This window comes from Engystomops pustulosus, chromosome 1 (assembly GCF_040894005.1).
Source record: "Engystomops pustulosus chromosome 1, aEngPut4.maternal, whole genome shotgun sequence".
In the NCBI taxonomy this organism is placed as follows: Eukaryota; Metazoa; Chordata; class Amphibia; order Anura; family Leptodactylidae; genus Engystomops; species Engystomops pustulosus.
This window is the reverse complement of record NC_092411.1, coordinates 81,354,822-81,379,917: the sequence shown is the minus strand read 5'-3', so window position 1 is coordinate 81,379,917 and position 25,096 is coordinate 81,354,822. Positions and strand designations below refer to the sequence as shown.

The window sequence follows — 25,096 nt, the reverse complement described above, 5'->3', positions numbered from 1 at the left end:
TTACGTCTGAATTTTTCATGAGGAAAATCCACTCTGTAATACAGTAGCAGTGTAGTGTCTGAGATTTATGAAAATTGCATACACACATGAGGGGAGATTTATGATAAGATGAAACCTTTCACTTCCACTGACTGGGCTAATGTACACTTCTATGCCAGGCCCTGCAGAAATACCCTGTGTAGCCCACCAGTGCCCTTGGTGTGGATGTAAGGTAAAATGGAAAATAATCTGTAAACCACTGGGCAATGTAATTATTTCAGGACATGTAGGCCAGGAATCCACAGCATGTCATTTATTTGGCAAGAGCTCTTCTTGCCTGCCTCAGCAATATCGGAAGATAAAACATCAGAAAGCAGACGATATTGAACATCTGCTTGCATCCATTCTGCTGCATGTGTAGTACTTATATTTTGAACAATGATCAAGTAACCAGAATATAAAGTCTGCACATGTATAATATTAAACATTAGTATCTGATATTAGTTATTAACACAAAATACATTGTTCACAGTAAAATATCACCATAAATACAGTATTTATTATATAATATTGTAAAAATATAGTATAATGACCATGTAATCTTCTGAATGACTTGTGGGCACTCAGAAATAAGAAGATTCCCAGTTTTCTGTACATTAGATATGTGGCTGACCCTAAGGAAGGCCCAGAAGTTAAATTGTGATGAGTCTCTGTGGTCAGAATTTGGTAGATATGACATAGGCACTTGGCTGGTCTTCTATACAGTCTTGGCTCCTGAAATTGTACTTATTAAAATCCTCTCTGATTTGCAACCAATATTTTCCTTTTGTTTCAGGTAGGTAAAAGTAGAGAAATGCTCCACATATAGCAGTAATGATGAGAAAAACGAGGAAACAAAACTGCTCCATGGTGGCCTGGAAAGAAAATAATAGAAAAGTATATCTTAATGAGGTAAACTGCCTGGAAAGAAAAAGGAAACTAAAAATATTATGTGAAAATATTTGTTAGAATGTACTATATGTGCTTTACGTACATGATCGGCGTCTTGTTATTAAGTCTACATCACCCGGATTTATACATCAATGCACATTTTTATATTTATGTTTTGAGCTCTTGTTTTTTTACACATATAAAACTTTTTTTCTTACCACTACAAAGGGGAAGATAAAACCAATGATAGTCAACCCCATCCAATTTATTACTCCTACAATCACCATAGCGGCAGCCCGAGCTTCTTGGGGAAAGATTTCTAAAATGATTGTCATGGTGGTACCACCTGAGAACAGAAAGCATCCAGTGAGTCCTATATGGAACAGTATAGTTTCTGAGGAGGCTAACAATAGAAAAAAAGAGAGGGACTGTGCAAATTCAGGACAGCTTAGTATGAAAAATATAGGCGACCACAAAAAAACAAAGATGGATGCGTATACAGGATTAGACAATAATAACAATATTTATTAATTAATCAAAGAAAACAATACACACAGGACAACCAAGATTAAAAGCACTTAAAAATACATCCAACAGATGTATATGGCAACCAAGGGCAAGTGGTGCCCTGAGCTCCCTATCCCAAACTACTAGTTCAAATGTCTGCATACAGGTAACCTATAAATACAATAGAAATCCACATGTAGACAATACAGAGTAAGTAAAGTAGACAAAGTGACCTGTGCAAAAAAATAGGTTGGTTATAACATCCCTGAGCCTGATTATACAATACCAAAATGATAGAAAAGTATTGCGGGTGAAGGGGAGATGCGAGCAGGCAGGCAGGGCCAGGTGGGAGTGAGGCAGACCCCACGCGTATCGTCACCGGACCGGTGACTTCCTCAGGGGTAAGGGTCTATTGTATTTATAGGTTACCTATAGGTTAGACATTTGAACTAGTAGTTTGGGATAGGGAGCTCAGGGCACCACTTGCCCTTTGTAGCCATATACATCCGTTGGATGTATTTTTAAGTGTTTTTAATCTTGGTTGTCCTGTGTGTATTGTTTTTCTTTGATTAATTAATAAATAAATATTGTTATTAGTGTCTAATCCTGTATACACATCCATCTTAGTTTTTTTGTGGTTGCATATAGTCTATTGGGATGCGTGGATGTTATCACACAAAAATTATTCTTGTAGTGCCTGCTCGTTTCTTGTTTTGTGTATGAAAAATATAGATAGCATAAATCTATATACATTAGTGCCCAGTGGTTAGCCTGGTCACACACAGCCTTACTGTAGCCACTACATATAACTCACACTAAAGTGCGTTAATAATAGTTCTAATAAGGTTTTTTTTTTGATGACCTTGTAATAGGCTTTTTTTTCTCTGTATAAGGTCAGTTGCTGACAAAGAGCATAAAATTGTATGATTCTGTTCAGAGAAAAACATGATTTGGATCCAATTTTACTTTAGTTTCAGTCTTATTCTATATATAATCCGTTTCTGTAGCCCCAGTGTCATCTGAGTTGTGTCAGATTTTCACATCCTGTTTTGACAGCTCTGAGCTACTACCTTGCAACACCTGCATAAAAAACTGACCACACTTAGGGTGAAGACACACGTGGCGTTTTTGGGCCGTTTTTAGTTTTTAGTGCGTTTTCAGATCGTAAAAAACGCATACTTTTCAAAAAACGCATGCGTTTTTCAAAAACACTTCCGTTTTTTAGCACATGTGTTTTTTACGATCTGAAAACGCACTTAGTAAAAACGCCCCAAAAACGGCCTAATTCAAACTGGTCAAAAACAAATGCGTTTTTTGACGGACTGCTTAAAAACGGCCCAAAGACGCGTTCAAAAGACACACGTGTGAAGGCTGTTACGGCACAGGGAGGTACGCGCTCGGCGCTTACCATGCGCGCGACCCTGCACGCGGCTGCATAGGAAGTGAAGGAGAGCCGGGCGCATGGTAAGCCCCGAGCGCTTACCTCCCTGCGCCGAAGCAGCTTCGGCTATAAAGTTTAAAAAGTGTTTTAAACCGCGATACAGCGGTTTAAAACACTAACAAAAATAAGCTCCGGCACCAGCTCACCCTGAGCTGGTACTCGGTATTTCCTTCTTATACCTGCCACTTCAAGTGGTAGGTTTCCTTTAAAATATTCATGAGCACTGGTAAAATGAAAGCTGAGATGTAATTGGTTGCCATGGGCAACTACGAACATTCTTACTTTTAGACAGCTTGATAAATCTGCCCCAATTAGTTGAAGTTCCTGCCGATGTAGACATGGACAGCACTTGTGAGAAAATGTGGTTAGTGGGGAAGAGACCTAAGTTGTGGAATTGGCAGCTGCTATGATTAGTGAGAAGGAATTTCTGAAAGCTTTATGGTAATTTGTAAATACTTTCTGAAGGTTATAAGTGATAACTTACTTGCTCCTGTGCCAAATGATATTGTATATATGAAGAGAATGATGACACTACAGTACGGCATCCAGGAGAAAGTGTCCTAAGTATTAATAAAAAGGGTGAAGAAATCATTTACATACACGTGGTTCTGATGTCACTGAAGAGAATAGCGGTGTGTAAATATACAAGAAATAACTCCTACTATAGAATTGATTCACTGTTGGTGGAGATATTTTGGAGATAATTTTAAAATGTAACTTTTATTTTTATCCTTTTAAAAAATTTTTGGAGAAACATTCAAGGACTGGACGTACAGACATACATACATATAGACGAAGCAACTCAGTGTTTTTTGTGTGGGTGTATTTTACACTTATGTGCTGTTGTGCACAGTTCAACCCTTGTTGATGTCAGTGTTTAATCAAAACACCCATTCCCACTGAGTGGAATTTCTAATATTTTTGCATGTGAATTATGTTGTATATAATTCACATTACTAAAGCTTTACAGCAGTGAGCTACAGTGGTGTCGATCAGAAGGCAATCACTTGGCATATCTAGGCTACATGCTGTGCCTTCTATAATATCTCTTTACTGACAGTTCTGTATTGACTGTCAGTGATTAATGCGAGAGGCTCTATTTCGAGACTTGTTTCTCTCTCACTTATGCCTATCACCTTATGTTGTGATAGAATCCGGATATTGTACAACAATGCTGGTATATTGATCTGTAATACATCCGCTTTTTACATCCTGTTAGCAGATGCATACGGTGGGTACATCTTTCCTCAATTCTTCAGCTATGTATTAATACAGATTCTATATTGTATTGTCTTATTCGGCAACAATCTGATAGTAATAGGTGATTAGTTAGAAGGCTCTATCTCTAGAAGATTGTTTTCATCACAATTCCGACTGTGCTCTATTAGCTGAGAGTAAACCTACATTTAGGTCTGCTAATCAGTAGTTGTTAGTCATCAGATGCAGTTGCAGTCCACATCCTGGTGGTGGATGCCGACGGCAATAGCACTCTTTCACAACCGATCAGCTGTTAGTCAATCTAGGTTCTAATCTCTCATAGCTAGACTGCACTCTCACTGCGGTTTCGCTAATTAGATTCACTTCTACTGTATCCGCATACATGAAACCCTATGACCCGACGCGTTTCTTATGCCACAATTCATCAGGGGTCTTTGTTTTTGGCTAATTTCACTTAAACTGTATGCATTATAGGTCCGTGCTGTGCGCACGTCGGCCTATTACTAGCCGCGGTGCGCGCTGTTACAGCCCTGTTTATATTGCAGATCCTGGCACGTCACCGCTGACGTGCCTTCATTTGTGTCCAATCGGCTGACTTAATGTGTTTCGAAGGTGTGTCAGTGCATTGGCCAATCAGATACTTTTGGGGAGGTGCCCTAGTTGTCTGATACATCCCCCTGGTTGCTTCCTGCACTGCTTCGTAAGTAGAGTGGGAGTGTTTGAGTGTATCAAGGAGTTTTGCTCCTATTGCTGATTACACTTCATTGCTTTTTCCAGAATTGTCCGATCAAAGCCTTTCTCTTGTTCATACTTACTTTGTTATTCACATTTGTTGTCGATCCCAGAAAGGATCTGCACCCGATCGATTCCGATCATGAAGAGGATCTGACATGAAGTATCACTGATAGTTTATTTAAGGAATAGCACTGCTTCCAGTGCTTTTATCACAGTATCCTGGCAGTATTGCAGATACATATACGACAGATGGCTTTTAAGTGTTTTCGAGGTTCATATGCGTTAGGCACAGAATGATCTGAATCTTCATTAAAGATTATTGATTTTTGACTACAGGGACCTTTGGCATATGGTTAGTATGGAATGTTGACTTAGTGGATTCTCTAAATAGTGATCTTATTCCTATATTTAGAAAGTACAGTGGGAGTATAGAGAGATAGGGATTAGGAGTCAGGATCAATTAGACTATAACTGTCTAAGTGCTGGTACATCGCTATTCAATAAAACTCGCATATGATATAAAATCATTTATTCCGTGCGGTTTTAAGGAGTTTAGCCTGAATGTCCATTGGGCTTCTTTTCTGAGGATCATTTGATCCCAATCTCCCCCTCGTGCCGATGGTCTAATCTCCTCCATACCTCTGAATGATATGGATTCTAGATTGCTTTGATGATATTTCCACATATGTCTGGCCAGGGGGGTATCCTTGTTGTCTTTTATGCCAAGTATGTGCTCTTGAATTCGCTTTCTAAAATGTCTAAAGGTTTTTCCGACATAATCTGCCGGGCATGTGCATGTGGCAACGTACACCACACCAGTAGTGGAACAGTTTATGAAATCCCGTATTTCAAACTGTTCTGATGTGGCTGCACTCGTTACTGTTTTGCATGGTGTAATCCATTTACATGCTGAACAATGCCCGCAGCGAAAAGTGCCTTTCGGTCTTCTATTAAGCCATGTTTCCTTGGGTTTAGGTGGTGGCAAGTAACTATGGACTAGTAGGTCCTTGAGGTTTCTGCCCCTTCTGTAGCTGATAGCTGGTTTTGATGGAATCATGTGGGCCAACTCCTTGTCATGTAGCAGGATATCCCAATACTTATCGATTATCTCCCTGATCTCTTTATGATTACCATCATAGGTACCAATGATGCGAGTTTTTTGTTCTGCATCTGTTGCTCCTTCTTTCATTTTAGGAGTAAGTAGAGATGTTCTCTCTACCCTACTGGCTTGTTGGTATGATTCCTTAAGAATCCGTGAGGGAAATCCTCGACTTCTAAAACGATCACTGAGATCATGGGATTTCTTTTCAAACTCTCGAAATCCGCTGCAGTTTCTCCGCATACGGAGGAATTGGCCCTTGGGAATCCCCTTTTTCAAAGGGTATGGATGGCAGCTATCCCAATGTAATAGGTTATTCGATGCTGTTGTCTTTCTGTGTACTGTAGTCGCCAATTCACCTGCAGGGGTTTTACTGATTTCTAGATCCAGGAAGGTAATTTTGCTTCTTTGAATTTCTGATGTGAAACGCAGGCCCAAATTATTCCGGTTCAATTCCGTCACAAAGATCTCGAATTCTTCTGGGGAGGATGTCCAGATTAACAGCACGTCGTCAATGAACCTCAGCCACAATAGAATGTATTGTGCCCATTTTTGCATCTCCTCTCCGAAGACGACTCTATCCTCCCAATAACCGAGGTACAAGTTTGCATATGTTGGCGCGCAGGGTGTCCCCATCGCCGTACCTCGGCATTGATGAAAAAAGGTATCTCCAAAAAGGAAATAATTGTGGCTGAGGACGAACGTGAGGAGATTTATCAAAAATTCATTATGTTGATAATATTGGATCCCCCTTGCTTGGAGGAAAAAACGTACTGCCTCAATCCCTTTATTATGCGGGATTGATGAGTACAACGCCTCAACGTCCAAACTTGCTAGGAGATAGTTAGTGTCTATTTGGAGTCCTTCCAGTTTTTTAAGGACATCCATCGTGTCCCTAACGTAGGACGGAAGCGATAGTACAAATGGTCTTAGTAGGTTGTCCAGATAGCAGCTAGCGTTTTGTGTTAAATTATTCATTCCTGAGACTATGGGTCTGCCCTTTAGGGGCGGATACCCCTTATGTATTTTTGGGATAGAATAAAATACTGCTATTTTAGGATGTTTGGGCATCATGAAGTTATATTCTGTCTCAGAAATAAGCTTACATGTTAGAGCTGAATTTAGGATGTTCTTAAGGACCTCTTTGAATTCCTTGGTTGGATTTGCATCCAGTTTTCTATAGCATTGATTATCTTCGAGAATACACAGGCACATGTTCTCATACTGGTCTCTATCCATGCAGACAATGTTCCCACCCTTGTCAGATGGTTTTATGACAAGGGTGGGATCACTCCGCAGGGAATTTAGGGCTTCACTATCTTCTTTATTGAAGTTTTTGTGTTGAAAATTATTAGGGTTAAGCCCTTTAAGGTTGTTAGTCACTAGATCTACAAATAGATCAATTTCTGTGTAATCACCAATTGGAGGGGCTTTAGTACTTTTAAGTTTAAGCTCTGTGAAGGGACCCTTACCTTCTTCTCTGTTTGCTTCAGCAGATAGTGATTCTAAGTTCAGAAAGCCCTGTACATCGCTTTCTTCCAGACCATGTTCAATGCAGTCTTTTTTGTTTTTGATTTGAAAGTATTTTCGCCACTTCAATTTTGCAAGAAAATTGAAGTGGCGAAAATACTTTCAAATCAAAAACAAAAAAGACTGCATTGAACATGGTCTGGAAGAAAGCGATGTACAGGGCTTTCTGAACTTAGAATCACTATCTGCTGAAGCAAACAGAGAAGAAGGTAAGGGTCCCTTCACAGAGCTTAAACTTAAAAGTACTAAAGCCCCTCCAATTGGTGATTACACAGAAATTGATCTATTTGTAGATCTAGTGACTAACAACCTTAAAGGGCTTAACCCTAATAATTTTCAACACAAAAACTTCAATAAAGAAGATAGTGAAGCCCTAAATTCCCTGCGGAGTGATCCCACCCTTGTCATAAAACCATCTGACAAGGGTGGGAACATTGTCTGCATGGATAGAGACCAGTATGAGAACATGTGCCTGTGTATTCTCGAAGATAATCAATGCTATAGAAAACTGGATGCAAATCCAACCAAGGAATTCAAAGAGGTCCTTAAGAACATCCTAAATTCAGCTCTAACATGTAAGCTTATTTCTGAGACAGAATATAACTTCATGATGCCCAAACATCCTAAAATAGCAGTATTTTATTCTATCCCAAAAATACATAAGGGGTATCCGCCCCTAAAGGGCAGACCCATAGTCTCAGGAATGAATAATTTAACACAAAACGCTAGCTGCTATCTGGACAACCTACTAAGACCATTTGTACTATCGCTTCCGTCCTACGTTAGGGACACGATGGATGTCCTTAAAAAACTGGAAGGACTCCAAATAGACACTAACTATCTCCTAGCAAGTTTGGACGTTGAGGCGTTGTACTCATCAATCCCGCATAATAAAGGGATTGAGGCAGTACGTTTTTTCCTCCAAGCAAGGGGGATCCAATATTATCAACATAATGAATTTTTGATAAATCTCCTCACGTTCGTCCTCAGCCACAATTATTTCCTTTTTGGAGATACCTTTTTTCATCAATGCCGAGGTACGGCGATGGGGACACCCTGCGCGCCAACATATGCAAACTTGTACCTCGGTTATTGGGAGGATAGAGTCGTCTTCGGAGAGGAGATGCAAAAATGGGCACAATACATTCTATTGTGGCTGAGGTTCATTGACGACGTGCTGTTAATCTGGACATCCTCCCCAGAAGAATTCGAGATCTTTGTGACGGAATTGAACCGGAATAATTTGGGCCTGCGTTTCACATCAGAAATTCAAAGAAGCAAAATTACCTTCCTGGATCTAGAAATCAGTAAAACCCCTGCAGGTGAATTGGCGACTACAGTACACAGAAAGACAACAGCATCGAATAACCTATTACATTGGGATAGCTGCCATCCATACCCTTTGAAAAAGGGGATTCCCAAGGGCCAATTCCTCCGTATGCGGAGAAACTGCAGCGGATTTCGAGAGTTTGAAAAGAAATCCCATGATCTCAGTGATCGTTTTAGAAGTCGAGGATTTCCCGCACGGATTCTTAAGGAATCATACCAACAAGCCAGTAGGGTAGAGAGAACATCTCTACTTACTCCTAAAATGAAAGAAGGAGCAACAGATGCAGAACAAAAAACTCGCATCATTGGTACCTATGATGGTAATCATAAAGAGATCAGGGAGATAATCGATAAGTATTGGGATATCCTGCTACATGACAAGGAGTTGGCCCACATGATTCCATCAAAACCAGCTATCAGCTACAGAAGGGGCAGAAACCTCAAGGACCTACTAGTCCATAGTTACTTGCCACCACCTAAACCCAAGGAAACATGGCTTAATAGAAGACCGAAAGGCACTTTTCGCTGCGGGCATTGTTCAGCATGTAAATGGATTACACCATGCAAAACAGTAACGAGTGCAGCCACATCAGAACAGTTTGAAATACGGGATTTCATAAACTGTTCCACTACTGGTGTGGTGTACGTTGCCACATGCACATGCCCGGCAGATTATGTCGGAAAAACCTTTAGACATTTTAGAAAGCGAATTCAAGAGCACATACTTGGCATAAAAGACAACAAGGATACCCCCCTGGCCAGACATATGTGGAAATATCATCAAAGCAATCTAGAATCCATATCATTCAGAGGTATGGAGGAGATTAGACCATCGGCACGAGGGGGAGATTGGGATCAAATGATCCTCAGAAAAGAAGCCCAATGGACATTCAGGCTAAACTCCTTAAAACCGCACGGAATAAATGATTTTATATCATATGCGAGTTTTATTGAATAGCGATGTACCAGCACTTAGACAGTTATAGTCTAATTGATCCTGACTCCTAATCCCTATCTCTCTATACTCCCACTGTACTTTCTAAATATAGGAATAAGATCACTATTTAGAGAATCCACTAAGTCAACATTCCATACTAACCATATGCCAAAGGTCCCTGTAGTCAAAAATCAATAATCTTTAATGAAGATTCAGATCATTCTGTGCCTAACGCATATGAACCTCGAAAACACTTAAAAGCCATCTGTCGTATATGTATCTGCAATACTGCCAGGATACTGTGATAAAAGCACTGGAAGCAGTGCTATTCCTTAAATAAACTATCAGTGATACTTCATGTCAGATCCTCTTCATGATCGGAATCGATCGGGTGCAGATCCTTTCTGGGATCGACAACAAATGTGAATAACAAAGTAAGTATGAACAAGAGAAAGGCTTTGATCGGACAATTCTGGAAAAAGCAATGAAGTGTAATCAGCAATAGGAGCAAAACTCCTTGATACACTCAAACACTCCCACTCTACTTACGAAGCAGTGCAGGAAGCAACCAGGGGGATGTATCAGACAACTAGGGCACCTCCCCAAAAGTATCTGATTGGCCAATGCACTGACACACCTTCGAAACACATTAAGTCAGCCGATTGGACACAAATGAAGGCACGTCAGCGGTGACGCGCCAGGATCTGCAATATAAACAGGGCTGTAACAGCGCGCACCGCGGCTAGTAATAGGCCGACGTGCGCACAGCACGGACCTATAATGCATACAGTTTAAGTGAAATTAGCCAAAAACAAAGACCCCTGATGAATTGTGGCATAAGAAACGCGTCGGGTCATAGGGTTTCATGTATGCGGATACAGTAGAAGTGAATCTAATTAGCGAAACCGCAGTGAGAGTGCAGTCTAGCTATGAGAGATTAGAACCTAGATTGACTAACAGCTGATCGGTTGTGAAAGAGTGCTATTGCCGTCGGCATCCACCACCAGGATGTGGACTGCAACTGCATCTGATGACTAACAACTACTGATTAGCAGACCTAAATGTAGGTTTACTCTCAGCTAATAGAGCACAGTCGGAATTGTGATGAAAACAATCTTCTAGAGATAGAGCCTTCTAACTAATCACCTATTACTATCAGATTGTTGCCGAATAAGACAATACAATATAGAATCTGTATTAATACATAGCTGAAGAATTGAGGAAAGATGTACCCACCGTATGCATCTGCTAACAGGATGTAAAAAGCGGATGTATTACAGATCAATATACCAGCATTGTTGTACAATATCCGGATTCTATCACAACATAAGGTGATAGGCATAAGTGAGAGAGAAACAAGTCTCGAAATAGAGCCTCTCGCATTAATCACTGACAGTCAATACAGAACTGTCAGTAAAGAGATATTATAGAAGGCACAGCATGTAGCCTAGATATGCCAAGTGATTGCCTTCTGATCGACACCACTGTAGCTCACTGCTGTAAAGCTTTAGTAATGTGAATTATATACAACATAATTCACATGCAAAAATATTAGAAATTCCACTCAGTGGGAATGGGTGTTTTGATTAAACACTGACATCAACAAGGGTTGAACTGTGCACAACAGCACATAAGTGTAAAATACACCCACACAAAAAACACTGAGTTGCTTCGTCTATATGTATGTATGTCTGTACGTCCAGTCCTTGAATGTTTCTCCAAAAATTTTTTAAAAGGATAAAAATAAAAGTTACATTTTAAAATTATCTCCAAAATATCTCCACCAACAGTGAATCAATACATACACGTGGTTATCTGCATAGAGGATGATAAACAAGAGGCTACTGATTTCTCTTGGGATTACATATGCTAGCAGTCCCTACTTGCTGGCTATGTTGACATTGCATATGTTACATTGTCACGGGCTTACTTAAGCCCTTAAAGGGGTCTTTTCGCCTGGGCACTCACATTCAATTTCATTAATTTTCCATATATAAACATTTCTTCAATTAGATGTTATTAAAAAAAATGTTCCTGTGTGCTTAGAAACAAGACTGTGTCCCTGGATACAGCCACCTCTGCTGGAGAGATTGCCCAAAGAAACAAAAGGTTTTGTCCTGTGGTAATGATTGCTGAATCCAGGTGGGTAGGCAGGGCTCAATAGCACATGTCTGGCCACTGCTGCCTAAATGTGAGATGGTCGAGGAAGCCATCTTCACACAGGAACATTTTTTTAAATAACATCCAATTAAAGAAATGTTTACATATAGCAAATGAATAAAATTAAATGTGAATGCCCAGATGGGAATACCCCTTTAAAGGTCCAAGGTCTGAGGGTTTTGCAATCTGCGGGGGTCTCCGCTCTGATCAGCAAGTTAGGACCAATCCTGTGGAAAACCCCTTTAAAAGGGAATAACAGGATACAGAAAGAAAGTACCATGTTATAAGTCGGTGGGCTTTGCTGGGCACCTGTGATATACATTAGGTATATTACATAAGTATTGTGACTTCTGTTATAAAACACAGGAGAGACCTTGTATGGTATTCATAAAGTCTAACGTGGAAAAATTATGTAAGCAAGATTCACACTTTGCTGCCCCCAGTGGCGTAACTAGAAGCTGATGGGCCCCCGTGCAAAGTCTGTGCCGCGCCCCCGACTATAATGTATGGTTTATTGTAATAGTCTTCTCATATGGGAAAGTGACACCATAAGGGCCCCCTAAACCTCTTGGGCCCTGGTGGGACTGCAACCTCTGCACCCCCTCAAGTTACGCCCTTGGCTGCCCCTATAGTTAGTTATACACATAGCTACCACTTTTTGATTAAATCAAATGAGGGTGATGTCAGTGATTTTGTCTGGGCAGAAATATCACCTGCAATGAAATTGTCAGTGTCAGAAGCCCAAGTGATAGGATCATGGATGAATAGCCGACAAGCAAAATAAGTCTTCTGCCAAAATGATCGATTACAAGACCCTGAGAAGAAATTGTTTACAGAAAATTAAATTACTGTAATTAGAAATACATAAATAACAATAAATACAAATTTTGGGTACATGGTTTTAAAGTTGGGACTTTGTGGGCAAGGACTGGCCAAATTATTGTTAAGATCTGTTAGCTTGGTGCAGGGGATGTCCAGCAATTACATTGGTGGCCTATGCGCAAGGCTGAACAGCTGATTGGCATGGGGGCATAGTTGTGCACTCATATTGCCTAATTGTCCTAAAGAACAGTACAGGTTCTGTATTTATCACTCAACAGTATATACGGTTTATATATATATATATATATATATATATATATATATATATGATTTGGAAGAAGCGAGCAACACTCCAAAAGTCTAATTCAAAAGTTAGTGATCTTTATTGAGGCAAATCCAAAAAACTGATAATAACTAAGCTTTGAACTGGAACTTATTCGGTATAATAAGCTGTGAAATGGGGGGCCGGCCACTTATACAAAAATTTAACAGGGTAAGTATAAGACCTTAATGGAGTCACCAATATTGTACCTACCCTGTTAAAGTTTGGTGTTTGCTGCTGGGAACTAGAGGCTACGTGACCACCTGGCAACAGACTTCATGTGATTCTGTAAAATCCACTGCTATAGATATAGAAAATATATGTAACATATTTTGTCATGGAAGTTCTTGCAGATCATTGGGGCATGTTATATGATCTTATACAATTCTTGGTTTTTCCATTACTTTACTTACATAACCTGAAATATAATAAACCATGTATGTGTGAATCTTTTGAACTGAATGAACAGTTCAATGTTTATAAGGTAAAATTTTATCATAAAAAGCTTTTAATATACAACTGAAAAAGTAACAATGTATAGTAAAACAGGCTGGATATTATAGACATGTTACATACAGTGGGGGAGATTTATCAGAAGTGTCTGACAGCAGAACTCTTCTAGCCCAGCTTTCAGTTTCTCACAGTTGTTTATAAAATTTAAGCTGAGCTCTGATTGGCTGCCATGTTGCCAGTTCTCTTGAAATTCTACCTATCTGCTTTTTACTAGAATGCAAAAAAGTTTTGTTGTCACTTACACACATAATGGCTGAGGTAGACTCACAAACTCCAACACCAAGTGTTAAGTATGGGATCTGTTTATCTGGAAACCCAGCGGCTCTAAAAACTTCAGCAGCATAAAAGTAAACCTAAAAAACATTAAATATTTTAGTCTACCAAGACATAATGTTAGATTGTCTGAGGATTCTGTTGTCATGTAGGCTAAGAGTTAAAATAATGTTCCAAGTTTTGTGGAAGGTTTGTTAGGCACAATTCACACCTGTGTTAGGACTTCCATTATTATCTTCAGCCACTAAAACAATAAATACAGAAATTAATCGGATCCTTTTGATTTCAGTAGACTTTTAATGCTTTCCGTTAGTGTCTGTGCACTACTTACATTAGACTTCCATTATTTGAGACTGTATCTTCAGCTCAATTTTTCTTCATCAATAATGGAAGTGGTGCATATATACACTACAGGGAGCTATTTAAATCAATGAACATTTTAACAGATTAAAGGGAACCTGTCAGAAGAAACTGACCTAATAAACCTTACTTCAGTATTCTGTTGATTAGCTCAACATTTTCCTAATGATGTTAATTCATAGCCCAGCGAGCTGGGACCATCTACAAAATTTAATATGTGTTACATTTGTTCCTGCGTAAACCTCTGTCCGTGAAATACGTCTGAGGATGCTCAGAGAAGAAGGGGAGGGGTTTGGTTTCAGGGCCCACTGTCTTTGTGGGCTCTTTTTCTCTAAAAGTTCACAATAAAATAAAATGCTGATTTTATATGTATCACCTCTGCTCTATAAACCTGTTATTTGCAGGTATTTTTCGCTAATAAAGCATTGCAAAACTGGCAAAATTGGCCTTGATTGTTGTCTTAGGTTAAGTGCACATGACTGTGCTCTTCATACAGGCCACAACCTGGGGGAAGTTTGCGGCCTGTTGGGTGAGTGCTCATTGCACCGTGACCATGCAGTATGAAAGTCAATGGTGGCCTTGAGTACAGTCGTGCGGCCAACTCAGGGACAGAATAAATGGTTACCTGCTTATGGAAGTTTTCTCACAATACCAAGTTCCATATTATTCGGATATACTAACATATGCTGATCAGTGTGAGTACGGGAGGTTTTAATCAGTAACTTAAATCCAATAGACACTGCCCAGAAATGCTTCCCCCAGGAAATTTGTGGTTGTTTTGGATCCATGTAAATTACTTATGTCTACATAAGTAGATATAAATTCTAAATCTGGATTGAAAGTTGATAGTGGAGTAAGCCTTACCGCATTGATCCCACATAACTGTAGAGCTGTTGTCAAAGCAACAAGTATATACAGCTGCCACCGCAGTGAAGGATCCCTTAGCAATTGCATGATGGTCAGACTCTGGCCGCTCCTCCGGGTAGCTTGTTCCTGTATCATTTCATCAATCTCTTTCTGATGGTCTCGATCACCCCACAACTGTTTTAGTGCTAGGAGATAGAAGTACAATAAAAAGTAATAAAAGTAACATGTACTACATAAAACATACTACTGGGGCCAGTGGTGTAACCTCTTGGACCCAGATGCGATCGCAACCTCTGTACCCCCTAAAGTTACGCCCATGACTGGGGCACATTTACTAAGAGTGGTGCAAACTGCACTAAGTTCGGTTTGCCTGTGTATAGTGCAGCGTTCACCAACTTTTTTGTGATGCACAGTTAACATAGGATGTGCAACAGACTTTGCATTATAAATCAGGTGCGCGGTCCGACTGAGCACCGGAACAAACACCCCCTAATTTGTGCTGCTTGATGCCTAGCGTAGCTGCGCCACAAAAGGGTTGTGTGCGACACAATTGTGGTATAAACACGTAATACCTGTGTATGCAGTTTGCACCTAAAAGAAAGTGCAAAGTCTGCCACAAAACTGGCGCAAATGCCTTAGTAAATGTGCCCCACTGCAGAAACCTGAGGGACACATATTTCTTCTACTTATTCCACTTGAATAATGAAAGAAACTGAACGTGCCAACATCCTGATGCTTACCTTTAATACAACCTTCTTTGTCTTCTTTTTCCATCAGGAGATATTGTGGGGTCTCCGGAAAGAATGGCAAGGTGACCAGCTGAGCAAGTGCCCAGATCCCACTAAAAGCTAAGAGCAGAGGCCACTGAGATTCAGTCCCTAGAATCTCCCTGGGGTAAGGACAATATGTGAAAATTGATGATATAAAACAAATTGTTCAACAGTAATAATGGGTCACTAGGTTTATAAATGTTGAAATACACACCTGAGCCCTAAAATTTGCCCAGTCAGTTTGCCGATTGTCACAAATATACCAATGGTGGTGTTGGTAAAGCCACGCATTTTCTTGTCTGCAATTTCTCCTGCATATTGGGAGTGGATGTTAAGTCCAAATCCTAAATTAGATAAAGTAGCTATAAAGCAAGCTTTTCTAGGTAGGAATTTATACTTCATCAGCCTTACCAAATATGCAATACCTGCATTAATGCCATACAGGAAGCGGGCAATCAGAATCATCTCAAAAGACTGGGCAGTGGCACTGAGACCCATCAATAATGCTGCAGCTATGGGAATCAAATCGCTGCACAGCTGACATCTTTTCCTGTAAGAATATAAAATAGTTTTTTGTAGAAAACAATTACCCCTGTGTTGCTATGTCAATGGAGATAAATGTATGGAGAACAGTGCACTTACTTTCCATATTTGGAAGATAAATATCCAGATCCCAGAGAACCCAGCAGCCCTCCAATGCAAAAACTTGATACAATGAAAGACCAAAGTAATCTAAGACTGTTGTCAGTGATAGGTAAGTAATAGCGTTGTATCCATGTGTCATTGATAAATCTCTTTACAAACTAGAAAGAAAACATTACTGAGTAGTTATTAAGAAGTAGCATGTAATTTGTTACATACATGTTTTATATTCATCATTATTCTCAGAAAATGGTGCAGTAATTTTTACTGCTGTCCAGGAACTGTCCTATTACATTTCTGTGTCAGTGGCACAGAGTGTCAAAACCCATGTTAATGTGCACAAGACCTTATGGCCATGCCACACAGGAAATTCTTGTTAATGATGCGAAACCTTTTAACTACCAGAACATATGTTTAGGTTACATGTCACCCTGTAACTAACAGGCCCCCTTAAAGTCACAGCCAAAGTTAATTGTTCTTTTAATATATTTTAATATATAATATATATATTTTTAAATATATTTTCGGACTATAAGGTGCACTGGAGTATAAGGCGCACCATCAATAAATCCATGCTAAAATGTCTGGGATCATATATAAGGCGCACCGGATTATAAGGCGCACCTGATTATAAGGATGAATGACCAGCAGGTGGCAGACCTGTGCACAGTTCAAGGCAGCTGTTTTCTGTAAGTATGGTTCATATATAAGGCACACTGGGCTATAAGGCGCACCTTTGATTTCTGAGAAAATCATAGGATTTTTTTGTGCGCCTTATAGTCCAAAAAATACAGTATGCGTGGCTTAGTAAGTGCATTTAAAATTAGACACAGTGATAAATCAGACAAGGCATTTGACTTTGTAGTCTAACTTTGCAACACTTTTAATAAATCTCTCCCTGTATCTGTTTTTAGTGATAAGGCATAGGGACATACTGACCTGAGAAGGAGAGTTCATGAGGGATATTTGAAATCCATATTGAAAGGTGCCTCCAATTCCCAATACAAATATCAGCATGAGGAGTCCACGATACTGTACCTAAATACAGTGTAACAGTAAATATGGTTGCATTTTGACTAGTCCTGATTCTAGTTGACTTTGGGGAGACAACTCTTTGACAGTCGTTAAGGGATATTCCCACAAATACAAGTTTCTTGAATGTACTCAGGATAACAAAATCACACATCTTCTAATTCACTATTATTAACAAAAATACATCATTTCACAGGCATAATTCCAACCTGTCTCTATCAGTCCTGGTGTACACAATTTTGGTTGCCCCTGGACCTGACCCTGAGTCTAGGGTTGGCAGACATATTGGGGCATATTTACTTACCTGTCCTGCGCAATCCCCCACAGTGCACTTACTGACCAGAATACACATCTGCTGTGATCAAGAAGAAAGTGCGTCCGATTTCCTGCATGTGTCGCTTCCCCAATCAGGTCCTCTGGAGTTCACCTTCTTCTTCCAGGTGTATGTAGGTGCTTGATCTTGCGACACAATTTAAATGTTAAATCCCGAGCTCAGTCCAAATCAGTCGGCCCACCCCCAGATTTCTGTCGCATGATAGTTGGCGGCGATGCGCCAAAATCCGATCGTGTGTGACACAATCCCCTTCTAAATGCCTGTCCCAGTGGCGTGATACTCAAAAACGTCAGAAAGCCCTACCGAAATGCGGCCGAGGGACCCTTAGTAAATAAGCCCCATTGTTCTTCTGTCTGATGCTGCACTGCGCTGCTCTCAGCCTCTAGTCCTCACCCTTGCATTCCAGGACAAGCTCACACACACACACTGAACGCTGGCAAACAGGCGCATCCTGAGTAGAGTAAAGCTATAGACAGATAAAATCTTTACCCAGCGGAGGGATAGGGAGGCATGTTGCAGAACTAATAGTGTATGATAGAAGAGCTGAGGATTTCATGTGTTATATGCATCTCAAGGATCTCATCATCTTTCTATGTGTCAGATACTAGTGAATGTTCAGAAGCTAAATGAAAGTTTATATAAACATGTACCCTGATGATCTAACCACATTGTCACCACACAGAACTGAAGGAATCATTAAAGAGGACCTGTCACTAGATTTTGACCACCCTGACTAACAATCCCTGCTGATAAAGGATTACAAGTCCTCCCCTTAGCTGCCAGTGAGGCAATGTACCTTAATTACAGACATTTTCCTCATATGCAAATTAGGTTTGTGACTCTTCTCTCTCAGGGTGGCAGTGAACCACGTCCCATTATTCTGACTGACTGCCTATTTGTACTTAGGGACTGTCTGCTAATAATCAACTACAGACATATGAAGCTCCATGTACAGATGGTTAGAAAGTCCCCACCCACACTCTGGAATTTTACACTGATCATCAATGAATGATAGGAGCAAAAACAGCAGTAAAAATGTAAAGTAAAAATGTAAATGTAAAATTGTAAAGTAAGGTGGTTAAAAATGATCTTTATTGTGTAATCATCACTAGGGGATTGACATTTGAGAATTTTCTTTCATGGGCAAACCCCTTTGATGTATTGCCTTTTTCTTCAACACAGCACAAAATTGTCACATGCTTTAGGATTACTGATTAAAAGCCACATACGGTATTTACTAGAACAGACCTGTGAGCAGCAATGACGAATTTACTTTAATAGTTAAAGTAGTAAACTTTAACTATTACTGTAAACTTGTCAGTGTCACTGACAGGCCAGGCATAAAAGTGGTCTGCAATGTTAGCCATCATCATAGTATATAAGGCTGGAAGGAGACTCAAGTCCATCAAGTCCAACCTTCAAGAATTAAATAAATGTTTTATCCCCATAACCCGTGATATTTTTTCTCTCCAGAAAGTCATCCAGGCCTCTCTTGAACATGTACATAGAGTCCGCCATAACAACCTCCTGCGGCAGAGAGTTCCATAGTCTCACTGCTCTTACAGTAAAGAACCTTTGTCTATGGTGATGGTAGAATCGCCTCTCCTCTAGGCGTAGAGGATGCCCCCTTGTCCTGGTCACAGGCCTAGGTATAAAAAGATCTTTGGAGAGATCCTTGTACTGTCCATTCAGGTATTTGTACATTGTAATGAGGTCTCCCCTCAGTCGTCTTTTTTCTAAACTGAATAATCCCAAATTTTGTAATCTGTCATTGTATTCTAGTCCCCCCATTCCCCTAATAATCCTGGTTGCTCTCCTCTGCACCCGTTCCAGCTCTACTATATCCTTTTTATACACTGGTGCCCAAAACTGTACACAATATTCCATGTGTGGTCTGACCAGGGATTTGTATAAGGGCAGAACTATGGGGGATATTTATCATACACTGGCGCTCGTGCGCCAGCGTATGATCGCCCCGCCGCTGCAAATTCGCAGCCCGATACATGAAGAGGCTTCTGCCTCTTCATGTATCGGGCTGCCGGCTGCGCAGCGTTTTTCCTACGCCAGGCAGGGCCTGGCGTAGAAAAAAACGCAACCGGCGACTTTTCACGAATGAAAAGTCGCCGGCAGCAGCGAGTGCGCAGGCGCGGGGACAGTAACGCCCCGCGCCGGCCCACTCCCGTCCGGCCGCGCCCCCCGCTCGGCCGCCCGCGCCCCCCCTTCACGCCCCTTCACGCCCCACTGGCGTGAAGGTGGCGGATTGGGGAAAATAATCGCAAAAGCTAGCAATAAGCTAGCATTTGCGATTATTTCAGGGCCTCTGCGCCACTGGCGGTGCGCAGAGGTCCTGATAAATATCCCCCTATGTCTTTATCATGAGAATCTATTCCTCTCTTGATACATCCCATTATTTTATTTGCTTTAGCAGCAGCCGCCTGGCTCTGGTCACTAAAATTAAGTTTACCATCCACCAATACGCCCAAGTCCTTTTCAGCTTCAGTTTTACTAAGTAATTGACCGTTTAGAACATAATTATACTTTTTGTTTCCATGGCCCAAGTGCATAACTTTACATTTATCTACATTAAACCTCATCAACCATTTCTCTGCCCATCCCTCAAGCTTCCACAAATCCCTCTGTAATGCTAAACTATCGACCTCAGTATTTATTACTTTACACAGCTTAGTATCATCTGCAAATATTGAAACTTGACTGTGTAAACCCACTACAAGGTCATTAATAAAAAATATTAAAAAGAAGTGGCCCCAATACTGACCCCTGTGGCACTCCACTGGTAACATCAACCCAATCTGAGAATGTGCCATTAATGACTACCCTCTGTTTTCTATCACTAAGCCAATTACTTACCCAGATACACAGATTTTCTCCTATTCCCAGCAGTCTCATTTTATATACCAACCTTTTATGTGGCACGGTGTCAAATGCCTTTTAAAAGTCCAGATATACAATATCCACAGCGTCCCCCAGATCCAGTCTTGAACTTACATCCTCGTAGAAACCAATCAGATTGGTCTGACAGGACCGATCTCTCATAAACCCATGCTGACGCTGGGTTATAAGGTTGTGCACAGTGAGATACTCCAGGATAGCATCTCTAATAAACCCCTCAAATATTTTCCCCACCACAGCAGTTAGACTTACGGGTCTGTAGTTTCCAGGATCGCTATTTGATCCTTTTTTGTATATTGGTACCACATTTGCTATGCGCCATTCCTGTGGAACATAACCAGTCCTCAGTGAATCTTCAAATATTAAAAATAACGGTCTGTCTATCACCGTACATAATTCATGCAGAACCCGGGGGTGTATGCCATCTGGCCCAGGTGATTTATCTATCTTAGTGGTTGCGAGGTGGCGCCGTACCTCTTCCTGGGTTAAACTGTTGACATTATAAAAAGAATTTACATTATTCCTCATTGTGTCTTCCACCAGGGGATTTTCCTGGGTAAAGACAGTTGAGAAGGCGACATTCAGTAGATTGGCCCTTTCCTCATCTCCTTCCACCATGACCCCCATGTTATTTCTAAGGGGACCCACACTCTCTGTTTTTAATTTCTTATCATTTATATACTTGAAAAATAATTTGGGATTATTTTTGCTCTCCCTGGCAATATTTCTCTCAGTCTCTATTTTTGCAGCCTTTATCTGCTTTTTACAGGATTTATTTTTCTCTCTATAATCCTGTAATGCCTCATCACTACCATCACGTTTAAGCACCTTAAACGCTTTATCTTTCTCGCTTATTGCTTTCCTTACAAGACTAGTTAGCCACATAGGGTTTTTCTTGTTCCTTTTATGCTTTTTCCCATAAGGTATGTGTTATGTGGTAGTCTCACAGGACTTTTTCAGAATATATGAGAAAAAGTCCCATTTTTGAGGGGGGCTTTTGTCTTTGAGAGCATTATCCCAGTCTATGCCTTTAAGGTCTTCCCTTAGTTGATGAAAATTTGCCCTCCTGAAGTTTAGAGTGTTGGTTGCCCCTTCACTAACGTGCTTAGTAAAGCGTAATACAAAATCAATGATATTATGATCACTATTCCCCAGGTTCCCCCCAACCTGTAGTTTTGATACCCTATCAGGTCTGTTGGTAAGGATAAGGTCCAGCAGTGCCCCCCCTCTTGTTGGGTCCAGGACTAGTTGCGACAGGTAATTGTCTTTTGTTGTTGACAAGAACCTGCTACCTTTGAAGGACCTGCAGGTTTCTGCCCCCCAGCACATGGGGCTGTTCTGTATGTGATCTCAAATTTTTTGACAGTAAGAACTCTTAACGGTGTTGCTTTTACTTGTGGGGGATTCTAGAGATGGTAGACTCTCTTAAAGGGAACCTGCCACCAGGGACCTCATTTTCAATAAAGACAGGTTGCAGATGCCTATCACACCTGCAGTGCAAATATGCCATTCTGCTTTCTCTAAGCATTTGTATTACAATATAATTGTGTGTTTTAACTTACCTGGTTTCCTGATAAAATCCTCTGTTTTGTCCCAGGCGTAGGCGATGCTTTGGATGCATTTCAAAAAACATGTGACTTGTCTGTGCTGCTCACTCCTCAGCTCTCAGACCCCACTTTTGTGCTTCTTCACAGAAACAGAGCTCACAGCCTGGTGAGCTGACATCAGTGGGGGAGGAAGGAGCTGTACAGGAGCACAAAGGTGGGGGCTGAGAGCTGAGGAGTGAGCAGCACAGACAAATCACGTGTTGTTTTTTGAAATACATGCAAACTAAAGCCAACACCTGACACAAAACTCTTTACTTCTAGTCATCAGCGTCTCTTCTAAATACATTGTGGCTTAGCCAATTGCTAGTCTCAGTAGTCAAGAGCTATTCATTAATATGTGACCATTGATGATGTTTGTCTGTCACATCAGCAATGTATGTGATTTACTTTCTTACATACAAGTGGGACTGGAAACTCTGAAGACCAAGGGGTTCCCTTGGGAGAGGTTATTTTATCTTAAAGAGGTTTGCCCATGAAAGAAAATTCTGAAATTTTAATCGCCTATGAATTTTTACACAATAATGATAATTTGTAACCATTTACTTTAAAAATGTACTCAGTTTTATTGCTGTTTTAGCTCCTATAACTCCCTAGGCTGCTCAGTTTAAGGGGGGCAATGCAGAGAGGAGCTCAGTGCAGCGTCAAACAGAAGAACAATCTGTCCTGCCCAACCCTAGACTTCTGAATTATGGTCGGATCCCGGGGCAACCAAAATTGTATACACCAAGACTGATAGAGGCAAGTTGGAGTTATATCTGTGAAATGATGGATTTTTTTTTTTTTTTTTTTTTTTTAATAATAGTGAATTAAAGAATGTGTTATTTTGTTATCCTGAGTATATTTAACCCCTTCCCGACTTGCGCCGGGCCCCCGTGCATGGAGAGCGCTTGCGGGCCGAGCCCTCTCGTAGTGGGTAAGTCTTTGCTGCATATTGCAGACACTGGGCGCCGCCATCTTTCCGCGGATCGTCACTCCCCGTGACGTCAGCGGGGAGAGGCGATCCGTCCCCATAACAGCCTCGGGTCTTCCGAAGACCCGAGACTGTCTCGTTTTAACCCATTCATTACAATGTGCTGATAGCACATTTTAATGAAGGAGTAGGAAAATCCCCATATACTGCCATACTATTGTATGGCAGTATATGATAGGATTGATCAGACCACCTAGGGTTAAAGTACCCTAAGTAGTCTGAAAAATAGTAAAAGTAAAAATAAAAAAAAGTAAAAAAAAATAAAAATTATAATAAAAAAAACTAAAAATTCCCTACAACTGATATAAATATTAATAAACAGTAAAAATCATAAGTACATTATGTATCACCGCGTCTGAAAATGCCCAGTCTATCAAAATATAATAACGTTTTTTCACTGCGTTTTACCCCGTAACGGAAAATAGCGCCCAAAGTCTAAAATGGCACTTTTAAAAAAATATAAAAAATCAATAAAAAGTGATCAAAAGGTTGCACAGTCCTAAATATTATAGCAATGAAAACGCCATCAAAAGTCGCAAAAAAAATAGCACACAGCTCTGTACACCAAAGTATGAAAAAGTTATTGGCGCCAAAAGATGGCAACATTAAAAAAAAAAAAAAGGTTTTGTAGAGGAGGTTTTAGTTTTTGTAAATGTATGAAAACATTATAAAACCTATAAAAATGTGTTATCCCTGTGATCGCACCGACCCAAAGAATAAAGTAGACATGTCATTTGGGGCTCACAGTGAAAGCCGTAAAATCCAAGCCCACAACAAAATGTTGCAAATGTGTTTTTTCACCATTTTCACTGCATTTGGAATTTTTTCCCGCTTCCCAGTACACGACATGGAATATTAAATACCTTCACTATGAAGTGCAATTTGTTACACAAAAAATAAGCCATCACAGAGTCCTTACGTGTAAAAACAAAAAAGTTATAGATTTTTGAAGGTGGTGAGTGAAAAATGGAAGTGAAAAAACTAAAAAGTGCCAAGTTGTTAAGGGGTTAAGAATCTTGTCTACCTGAGAATAACCCTAAGTCTTTTTTTTGTTTTTGGCTTGCTTGATTTATCTTTGAGGGCACCTTATTAGGCAAATGAGTCTGTTGTGTTTTTTTGTGTCTTTTTCCTAAAAAGTCACATAAAAAGTCCTGAATACTTTAACAACACTTTTTACTGTTTTTGCATAAAAATTTTTGCCTTTTTCAAATGTCCACAGTTATAGTAAAAAGTTGCAAATATAGGAGAAAAAAAAAGAAAATCTTAAATACATGACCCCAATGATTGCTATCTGCATACCACACATTTCTTTTACACCACCCTCATCATCATTAAATAAGATTTTGCCACTATTCATGACATTTACTTTTGAATATTTTCTATTCTCCATTAATGAAAATGGATACTCACCAGTTCTTTTAACCAGAACGACATTTTGGATGGATTAAAGAAACTATCTTCCTTGTCTTTTCCATGTGCATGGATGGCTTATATAGAAGAACTAAAAGAAAGTTAAATTTTTACATTCACTAGGTTACAGTAACCATTGGATTAGATATTATCCAGATTAAGACTGGAGAAGTGAGTTGTCATTTTCTTTTTAGCCTGAGTGACATGACCCGCACTTACATCATATACTGTAAATTTTTACTATACGGGATGTAACCTTATTTAATCCTTACAGGACCCAGCCCATTTTTGCATTTGTTTTTTACTCCGATCATTCCAAAAGCAATAACTTTTTTATTTTACATTTACATGTGTGGGGTCTTGTTATCTGCCGGACAAATTGTACTTTTTAATGGCACC

The 25,096-nt window shown here is 40.1% G+C and overlaps 1 protein-coding gene and 1 long non-coding RNA gene across 2 annotated transcripts in view; one reads left to right on the top strand and one right to left on the bottom strand.

The window, feature by feature from the left end:
• Nucleotides 1-578: 578 nt before the first annotated feature.
• Nucleotides 579-24,747, bottom strand: LOC140076432 (solute carrier family 2, facilitated glucose transporter member 9-like). The gene is made up of 12 exons (XM_072122984.1): nucleotides 24,698-24,747; nucleotides 17,374-17,472; nucleotides 16,435-16,595; nucleotides 16,218-16,342; nucleotides 16,007-16,136; nucleotides 15,763-15,911; nucleotides 15,020-15,207; nucleotides 13,765-13,875; nucleotides 12,579-12,680; nucleotides 3,342-3,417; nucleotides 1,128-1,255; nucleotides 579-893 (listed from the first exon to the last, which is right to left on the bottom strand). The coding sequence occupies exons 1-12, from the start codon at nucleotides 24,719-24,721 to the stop codon at nucleotides 696-698; spliced, it is 1,491 nt and encodes a 496-aa protein (XP_071979085.1). The 5' UTR covers nucleotides 24,722-24,747; the 3' UTR covers nucleotides 579-695.
• The window catches only part of LOC140076509 (uncharacterized), a 31,033-nt gene continuing 6,534 nt past the window's right edge, over nucleotides 598-25,096 (top strand). The window contains exons 1-2 of the long non-coding RNA XR_011849611.1: nucleotides 598-930; nucleotides 15,800-15,916. This is a non-coding gene — a long non-coding RNA (uncharacterized lncRNA). The remainder of the gene's footprint in view (nucleotides 931-15,799; nucleotides 15,917-25,096) is intronic.